At 33.2% G+C, this 10,828-nt stretch overlaps 1 protein-coding gene across 6 annotated transcripts in view; it reads left to right on the top strand.

The window, feature by feature from the left end:
• Positions 1–9,027, top strand: part of LOC129579096 (nucleolysin TIAR) — a 456,813-nt gene extending 447,786 nt beyond the window's left edge. For 3 of the 6 annotated variants that reach the window (XM_055468749.1, XM_055468748.1, XM_055468751.1), the window contains one exon: positions 5,818–9,027. In XM_055468749.1, the coding sequence (XP_055324724.1) occupies positions 5,818–5,973 (156 nt within the window). In that variant the 3' untranslated portion in view covers positions 5,974–9,027. Of the gene's footprint in view, positions 1–2,511; positions 2,958–5,817 lie in introns of those variants that run through there. The other 3 variants (XM_055468750.1, XM_055468753.1, XM_055468752.1) reach the window with 1 other exon arrangement.
• The last annotated feature ends 1,801 nt before the right edge of the window (positions 9,028–10,828 follow it).

Below are 10,828 nucleotides of genomic sequence, written 5' to 3'. Positions count from 1 at the left end.
ACGAACGAACGAACATGCTCGTAGATCCTACGAACGAACGAACGAACATGTTCGTAGATTCTACGAACGAACGAACGAACGAACAAACGAAAATGTTCGCATACGAACGAACGAACGAGCGCTCGTTGACCGCTCTGCTCGTATCCAAATTAGCAAACTAATTACAAAACCACAAAATATCAACAATTTTTTTTTTGTCCTGCAATCGCATTCCAGAAGAAGAAAAAAACCAGTGTACAACGAAACGATGCAGCGCAAAAGCGAATGGCATTCACCGTAATCTAAACGCAATTCACCGTTGAATTATGTCATGGTGTTTTTGTCTGCACAGTTTTTCGGTGCTGGAATCGTTTGTTTGTTTATCGGCCTCGCATTTCCAAAGTTAATTACTGATGCTGTGTATGATAATCAAATCAAACGAAATTGCAGCAGTGTCCAAATATTTTGAAGTATATTTGAAATGTGTCGCATGTAAAAATGTGTGCACGTATGCCGCACAATGAAATGTATCACGCACATAAACACCATCACCATTGGTTTGGTGGACCGAAAATGAGAGAAAGAGGGAGAGAGATGTTATGTAATGCAGGCGCAATTCGCTTGAAAACCACGCATTCGTTCTTGTCCACTCTTTCTCTCCATATCTCCCCCCGGTTACAAATGTGTCATTTAAAAGTGGTATATTGAAATTGGCCAAACACTAGCAAATAAACACTAAACACCTCCCCAAAACACATGGCGGGAATGTTATTTAGAAAAAAGTGTGAGCTCGAGCGCGCGCACACACACAGCAATGAAAATGAAACCGCACGAAAACAGTCAAATTGATTGCTGCATTTTAGAAACAATTGTTTTTCGGAAAAATATAACAAATTTGCCGCCGATTAAAATCTGGTGACAATGCAATTATGCGGCAGATGGTGAGCCCATTTATTGTTCAAACCTATATGGGAAAAGTCTGCATTAGATTTTGTTTGTCGAACAACAAAGCGAATTTTCGCTTTGTACAATTTAAATTTCATGGCAACTGCCAAATCCAATTCGATCCATATGCGTTCACATAAAATTGTTGTGCATTTGAATTGATTGCTTTAAAGAGTTCAGCACCGTGAATCGGTTTGATTTCCCATACAGACAAACGCCTTTTTAACGCAATTAATACGAATAACTTTATCAATTGGGTATCTCAACGAATCGATCTGGGCGAATCAACATTTGTAATCGTGGCAATTCAATTGAAAACGGCCACTGTAATTCTGGTTGTCACATTATTTGCCGCATCGATGTGAAGTATCGTTGTCGCCACTGCCACCACTGCCGCTATCGTTATCGTTCACGAATGTGTGCATGAGCCGTAAACATCAACCAGAAATGGATTCCAATGTGCGCCGCACAACAATATACACAAATACATCCCATTCATCCGGTCGAGCCCCAATAATATGCTCAACATTAATATCAGCCGAGATATTTTCGGTAATTATTTCGTATAATTGTTATCAATATTACCTGTGCGATTGTTGAAAATGTAATAAATGCTAATCCCAGGTAATTTATTGATTATATTCTAACCAACAACAAAATGGACATTCGGTGGCCCCAAATCAAAATCCGAATCAAAAAGATGGGCTATGTATTTTGGGTGGATTTATGTATGCGAATGCTCGTTAATAGCTTTCCTATTCAGCAAAATGGAAAACAAAACAAAAAATAAATTCCAATCGGATTAGTTGGGCAAGTTCGATGCACAAATCCGGATCAATAATGAATTGCCAGACCATAAATTGGTTCTGTTGAGCTTAAAGGCGTCACAACATCAAATGTGCCATCGGCCTCGCAAGTGTCAAACTGTATTATACAACAACAAATCTATGGGAAATGGGTGCGTTTAATGCGATGCGTTGTTGTGCAAATGCTTGTAATTTAGCTAAAATGTTGAAGTGTATGTTCAATATTATGACCTAAGCATTGGATTTGTTTTACTATCGAACGAGCGGGTCCTGATCCGCTTTAGGGTGACACACACACACACACATATCTAATTTATTTTTCCAACAACAAATTAAATGCACACATTATTCCGATTTATGTGCATCAAAATCGGATCAAGTGCTGCACCATCCCGATACGCCACTCCATACATTCAACGATGATAATTTTCTCGAACGTACATAACTAATTGGAACGCAAGCCATAAGAGTAAACATGTTTAATTTCTCTAATTTCTCTAATTTTCGATCATTGTCCATTGAAACATTAAAACACATACGCATTATTTTAGTATCATTGCTTTTTAATTGGTGTTATTATTAATTAATTACCGAACATCCGAGAGACAAATCAAGTTTAGATACAAAATTAAGCGACTAATATGGAAACACTGATAAAAAAAATAACTAATTAATTCAAATAAAAGCACAAAATACCGAAAATGAATAAAAAAAAAATAAAAAATAAAAAAAAAACCAAACAAATCTCTGGATTCTAAATACATTTGTGGTGTTTTTGCAGTTGGCAGATGAGGAATGGTTAGCTCCAAGTCTGCTGGTGTAGTTCCCATGATGTTGGCCACGATAGCATCTTCAACAGCAGAGCCATACAACAAATGATACAATCACTGAAACTCACTGAAAATGAATCTTTTGTCTACTACAACTGCATGACATTCATTTCAATCGATCGGATCAAACGGAACAATTCACACAAATGAAAAGCGTCGAAACATAGTATAAATATATACATATGACAAAGAAAAAACTTGAAAAAAATTAAATATTAAACACAAAAAAATATATACAAAAAAAAACTAAGCAAAAAAGGAGAATTTCCTCTCACACATACACACACACACACACACACAAACACACACCGTAAAAAATTCCAAATAACAATTAAATATACAAATTTAAAGTAGACGGATATCCTTTTAGGACAAAGATTAAATCAATTAAGCAAACGATAGTCAACAGAATGAAAATTAATCAAACAAAAACGAAGTAATCGAAGGCTAATTGATAGCACTGGATGTTATTTCAACAAAATGATACAAAGAAGAACACAAATAAGAGGCAACAACATACATATACAAATAAAGATAAAAAAAACACTAGAAATAAAAACCCAATTAGAATCGGAAACATTTATTGAGGATATTTTGCAACCTATAAGAATAACAAACAAACAAAAAACCAAGCGACACTGCAAACTGAACAAAAATTGAATAGGAAATATATTTAAACAAGAGTTAAATATTTATATTGAAACATAATGATTATTGATGAGAATTATTATGTGAAAACAGAAAAAAAAACCAACAACCATAACAACACTATAACACATCCACGATCAAATTTACAATACATAAACAGAAACAAATTAAATGAATCCAAAATGTTCGATCGATGCATAGAAACAGAATAAAAACGATTGAATTAAAAAAAAAATACCATTCGTAGAATTTAGTTGTTCATATCCACATCCACACACTGAAACACAGACACATTCCGCTATTGTATAAGATTACAAAATATTGAACACACATATACAATTAATTATACGTATTTGTAGAGGAGATGAATAAGGAAAGCGCTTTTTGCCCGATACTAACTCATCGCCGCCAAATTCCAATCAACGAATCTATTGTACTTTATTTTCTGGTCGTTACGTTCATTTCATGTTCAATAAGTCACATTTTGATTTGAAGTTTTGTACAGAAAAGAAAAACGTGGATTTGAATGAGATCAATCAGACATTACGTTTGGCTGCATATTGAGCTGAGCTATTTTCAAATAGCTGGCTGTTTGGTACATTTTGATTTTGTGACAAGTGAGCCATGCAAATTCATGTGGAATGTTGAATTTATGACACAAAAAATTCGTGAAAAGGATTGAAAAAGGTGTCACAAATTCAATATTCCACATGAATTTGGATGGCTCGCTCGTCACAAAATCAAAATGTACCAAACAGCCAGCTATTTGAAAATAGCTCAGCTCAATATGCAGCCAAACGGAATGTCTGAGATCAATCGATATAGTTTATGTATCGTTCATCAACATTTATTTTTAAGAATCAGAAATGGCACTCACCTAACAGTAACTGGTGCTGTGATCGTGTGAAGATTAATAATGTCGTCCATAGCGAGACAAAACGAAAAACGAAACAGATGAAACGAGCAAGAGAGGGCAGCACAGCTAATTTCTGTAATTTAATCGAAACGATTCTCGGCCAATTTTGTGCCGCGTTTTTTTTTTTCGTTCGGGGATATGTTGATGATGCCCGGAATATGGGTCATTTTGATTACGATGCGGCAATCCGTAATTTTTTTTATGTTCATTTATCATGCCCAAGGGATTAAAATAACAAAAGCAGTTGAAAGTGTAAACATTTTACGACACAGAGATATTTGTTGTTATAATTCATTTTATTTTTTTCTGTTCTGTTCGGTTTTGTTTCTGCTCCTCTGTCGTGTTTTATTACACAATAAATAGTGTTGTTACTTCAATATTCGAATGGATATTTTATGTTCTTGTGCTGTAATTGACGACACCAAAAACAATGGCAAGCATCAATATAGCTGTTGTCCAATAATTTATGGTGGATTTTGATTGGGAAATCATAAGTGAATCAACAACAAAAACAACAACAACAACAACAGCGACAAAAATAAAGAGTGAACAACCAATGAGTGGAAGAGACAAGAAAAAAAAACCAAATGGTTTGAAAATACGACATAACGGCCACGAAAACATACATTAGATAATATTTTTTTGTGTTTTTCGTTGAAATTGATTGGATCGAATCGAATATAAATATCAGAAGTCATATTATGCGTAATTTTCTTTCAATTGTATTGCATCTGAAAATAACATGAGGACGAGCAAAGCTTTGTGATCTTGTACATATTGAACATTAAAACCAACCAAAAAAAAACATAGATGGGTCATAGATAAAATAAAATATAATGATAAAACCAAGAAGGAAAGAGAAGAAATGATTTAGCTGGAAATAACTTTAAACGCTAGATGTTGTATATACGATTCCAGAAATAAATTAGATAAATTGATTTTTACATATGACAAAAATATAGCAAAAAGAAAATGCGAATAAGATAACAAGAAAAATACAAAAGAAGGAGAAAAAAAACTTTTATTGATAATGAAGTGCACCGAAAGTGTTTAGGCCTTAGGCTTACCGATCGTAACTGAGAATGTAGAAATAATTTTTAGGAATATTCAATATGTAATTGAGGAAATGTAAGATGTAATGAAATGAACAAACAAAGCACAAGTGAAAAACAACAAACAACAAAACATTTACCAAGAAAATTAAGAAAATTACAATGTATAAGAAAATATTTTTGAATCGAAACATTTCTTCGAATGGAATGAAAACCTTCAATTTAAACAAGAGCATCTAATCTCGTTTTCGAGAACATATTCTCTGTTTCTGTCTGTCATGTGCGCCCGTGTGTGCGCTCGCTCGTTCGCCCACGCTCTTTTTGGTAGATAACAAGTTTGTCTTTGCTAATTTGCATTTTTGATTCCCTCGAAAATGTTATGTTTGCTAATTTATTTGGCAAAACGCTCGTTTTCATTTGATTTCATTGTGCGTTTTTCTTCATCCATTCTCTTTTTTCCTTTCTTTTCTTTAACCACACGCAACGATTTAACGGGGGATTGACCGCTCACACACACACACACACTCACACACACATAAACAACAAACACACAACGATGATTCCAACAAATCAACCAACAAACAAAACAAAAACCAATCACGAACGTACGTACATACATGAAAATGAAACGCGATGCGTAGATTGATGAAAGCGCCTATTCAACTATGGACAACATTTATGGAGATTACAAAAGTCATTCTCCACCAAAAAGCCCACATATTTCAATTAAAGATGTTCGCTACTTATCCAAATACAATTCGAAATTGTGCTATCAAGGACCGTACGGCGTCTATTAAACAGCATAAAGCATGCACAGAAAGAAAAAAAAAACAAAACAAACAAACGGACTTTTAAAGCATCACTACACAAATCAACACTGCACGCATAGCTCATACACATGCAAACATTCACTCGGAAAATTACCAAAAAAAAAAGAAAACACACACACATAAACACATACAAATTGCACCGAATATTTATTACCCTTATTGTATGTCTGAGCGTTGCTTTGGAATCGATAGGAAATGAGTGTGTGATGAGAGATAGGAATTCAAATATGTGAATATCAACCAAGATGTAGAAATTATTTAAAATGAAGATTTTTTTTTTGTATTCGTTTCGAACGAAGGAATAAGCAAATGGCACTTTTTTATTCGTTAATTTCGCCCGCATGATGAATTGTGAATGTGTTCAACACAGAGCTCATTCATTTGATTTGACTCAACGGATTTTTTGTTTGGTTGTGTTTTTTTTTGTTTTGGTTTTATTCTGTTTTGCTTTTACTTCACTCGGTCCAATTGCGAGGCTGTTGAAATTCAATGAATTTGGAAGCCGCATTCAGGCCGACCAACACACAAAATTCATGGTAAAACAAGTTAGGCACTGTCAAGCGAATAAACGACATGTCATTTGAATGTACGTATATACATATATACAGTTATATATATAACAGTTAGCCTTAGGCTGATTTAATCGATCTAATCTAAAAACACATTGAAAATGGAAACACACAACTGAATTGAATGAACAAACAAACAAACAAAAAAAGAATGAGAATTATGAATGAAAGAAAAAAAAACCGATTATGAATTCAGATCAGAATTTATTTAGGGATTAATATACATAAATTAGATAAAGCAAGCATATTGTTTGTTCAAAATGCATGTTCGATGTGTATGTAATTAAGAGAAATAAATGAGTGTCGTGACCACGATGAATTTGTGAATGGAAACAACAGTAACAAAGCACTATAAAAAAATTGAACTTATAGTACCATAATCAAACTCCTATAAATGAAAGAAAATGTATGTAAATGTACGCTGGGTCTTCAGATTGTATAACTAGATCAGTTGAAGAGGAAAAAAAATCAACAATCGAAATCTGAATTGGTCGAATTCAATTACATGCGGCAAGTTGCATTGCATACTAAATCAAATGCCTCGCGTCACAACCTAATAAAAGAAGCACTTTTTATATCAATTTCTTTCCGAATGCCGGATGAATCATTCAACATTTCTGTTTATGTTCACATGAACAGAAAAAAAAACGATTTTCATTCTGTTGAATGTTACAAAAATGCGTTAACCATCCGTGACATTTATCTACTTTTGATTGCTGTGAAATATTGAAAAGCTTTTATGTTAAAACGCATATCGATAACGTCGATGATCCCAATGCCAGTTCACATCAAAAACACTTGTGAACTGCTTTGCAGTATTTTTATTTCGTTCAAATACTTGTTTTTCAGTTTGATTAAACGCAAGCATAGCAATTGAATGAAGGCAAATGTAAAAACATATATTCATAAGTGTGAACAATGAAAACAAAACAAATAACTCACCCAAAAGATGAAAAAAACAATGGAAATGGTAATTGTTACTCGTCAACCCAAGCTACCGAACATGTTTCGAAGTCATCAGATGTATCGGATTCTCCGAAATGAAAGAACATTATCTACGAACCGAAACATGAAACACTACGTTGTTATGTGAAAGCTTGGGATGATACATACGCAAAAAAAAAATACCGTAGACTTAGAATATTCGTATATTGTAATTATAACGTTCATCAATATCAGCAAATCAATATTTATGCATAGATTTAACGGCGCTGATGAACGATTTAATTGATAAATATAAACCAAAAATATACATGTAGATTAATTATTTAGGACCTAGCAAATCAATGAACGATTTAGATGAATATGAATGAAAGATTCCTACCAAAAACAGCAACAGCAACAGCAACAAATTGTCAACGCAACGCAGTAAAAATAAGGAATTACAACAAAAAACCAAAACAAACAAAAAACGCGCACATTCTCAGAACCGAACAAAAACCATTCAATATTTCGTAATTTCTTCGTTTTGGTTGTGCAAAAAAAAAAATCCAAAGAAGCTACATAGAAAGACCAATTGAAACGAACAAATTGAACAATGATTACAATCAAATTGTCAAAACACAAGAGTTCAATCAAATTATATTTGTGAAATATGATAACATTTACCTCTCTAGTGTGGAAATCGATGCGTTTGAAATGACTACACTTACTCACATACATACATACACACACGCTATGCCATGGCATTTCGATTGAGCAGAGTTAAAGCACAAAGGCCGTTCGACTGACACGGACACAAACACTTGAACAGGTAATTAATCGATTTAATGGCATAAATTGGTAGTCCATCCGTTAAGATGTGTCACGGTATAAATGCGCTTTTTACCATTTTATGTTAACCGGTATGGATTTTCATGTTTTTTTGTTTTTATTTTTTGTTCAATTCATATTTTATGTTAAAATATAAACCAAATAGAGAGAAAATTAATGAATATTACTATGTGATGATCAGCATGCAGCAGCTTGTTTGTAAATGAAATTCAGCGATTAATGAAAATAATCCGAAAATTGTGTTTGTTTGAGAGCTATGTTTCGATTTCCCAAAAAAAGGAAGAAGAAGACAAAACATGATAAGAAATTTTATGCAATAATTTATGTTGTGTTAATCATAATTGAAAATGTGTGTTAAAAAGTAAAAGACTACAAAACGATAAAATTAACCAAAAAAAAGTATAAAAGAATATATATATATATATATAGATATATAGATATATTTATCCATGGGGAGAGGGAATCAGTTGCGATAAATTATTGAGTAAATCGGTAACGAAATGTTAAGTGGATTTTATTTCGTGTCTTATCAAATATTTCAAATGTTTGTAAATTAATTTTCTTTCGTTATGTTCGGTGCATATCCTTGCTGCGGCAACAATGCTTATGCTGTCAGCGTCTGACAAAATGATGACAGTGTTCTGAAAACCCATTTCGAATAATCAACAACAATATGAGAGAAAATGATGGAGAGAAAAATAATGAATTTTCAGCCTGTTACGAAAGAAGAGAAATTACAGAAAGATGAAAAGCAACTTGTTGTAGAAATACTCTTGTTCGATCTATTCAGCTATCTACATATTTGGTTGTCAACCGATTTTATGTACAAACAGTCATTTGTTTTCTTCTTCATTTAGTTAGTTTCTAATTATCTCGAGTTCATATTAGACGGGTAACTTTTCAATTTGAAAAAAAAGTGAGATAAGTTTATAAGTTTTTCTCGACTTAGCATATTCGCAATTGCTTACAACTTAATCGATCAAAATAAGATAGACATTGATCCGGCGCAGAAAGTTTAAACTTTTAATTTGTTGATATCATCCAATTTTTTTTTTCCGAATGAATTTATCCAACGATCAACTTTGTTTTGCGCGATGGAGAAATGCTTATTCGCCTGCAGAATGGACAAAAAAAACCTTTTCATTTTTATCGTTAGCCATGAAGAATGATACGAACAAGTCTAACAGTATAAGAGAAACACGTAAATCAACAATGATACGCAATATCGACTATGCGAAAGGTTTCAATTTATATGTTTTATTTTAAGCACCTCTACTTAAGATAACATAACAATTTAAACAACAACAACAACATGTAGACAAAACGATAACAAACCGAGATTGTTCATAAGAAAATCAAATCATCGAAGCAAATACAATATACAAGCTGATTTACATACACTATTTTGGCATTCAATTGGTACTTCAACCCTGCACTGCGATTTGTACAGCGTTTGGTATTTATGTTTTGGTTTTTCCCCAATATTTCAAAAGACAAACACCGATCTCAACCAATGTATACTCACAGATGGCATGGTTACGAAAAGAGAAAATAAAACAGAAACAACAACAACAACAACACACACACACACACACCATACAACCACATATATATTGTAGGTATGACTAAGATTATGTTAGCGATTTAGTATTAGATAATTGCAAATCAGAAAATAGCTTTTAAGTCACAACTAATATCCAACCAATGCAAACCATACGGCAAACCATAGGACGGCTGAATATCAATTATAGATCGCAATATGTTCGTAGCAAAGCCCGAACGACGTCAACCATTTACTATCAAGCTAAGAAAGAAAGATAGAAAGAAAAACAAAGACTAGAAAAAATGACATTGAATGTACCACACCGCAATCTTAATCATAGCCATCGATTTGCAAAGCTCGACGTTCATCGTCGAATTGAAGCGAGGAAATGAGTGTGAATTTTATGAATTTTAACTTGTATAACAATAGTGAATATTGAATACAAACAAACAAACAACCAAAGTATATTTTAGAGAATGCATGTGAACCTTACCATTGTTCACCTATTGAATATTCAATTCGATCAAAATATGATCAGGCCCGCGCTTGATACGGGCCGTATCTTAGCTTTGTTAATACACAACGAAACTAAACAACAACAACAACAACAAAATACTAAAAACAAAAGTGAAGATTAAAAAAACACTAAAATCAAACAAACATTTTTTTACATAGTGAGAATTGTTAGATGGATTTTCAAGCTCAATCCTCTTTAGGACTTTTTGTATGGCCTGTCAGCTAGTTTTATCATGGAATTTCATTATCCACTTTGAAAAATGAATCGAATGAAAGTTAACAATTGATGGATGGCAAATGTACTGGAGCAAAGTGATGTTTATATGAAATTAGTCCCTATCCTCTTCCGCCCACACACACACACTCTGTCTCACTAACAAAAATAATCACACCGATTTTCTGTTTCGATAATTTTCATTGA

The sequence above is a fragment of the Sitodiplosis mosellana genome, unplaced genomic scaffold (assembly GCF_009176505.1).
Source record: "Sitodiplosis mosellana isolate CC-2019 unplaced genomic scaffold, AAFC_SMos_1.0 Smas_scaffold_6226, whole genome shotgun sequence".
In the NCBI taxonomy this organism is placed as follows: domain Eukaryota; kingdom Metazoa; phylum Arthropoda; class Insecta; order Diptera; family Cecidomyiidae; genus Sitodiplosis; species Sitodiplosis mosellana.
The sequence above is the reverse complement of the archived record's forward strand: the minus strand, read 5'-3'. Positions and strand labels throughout refer to the sequence as shown.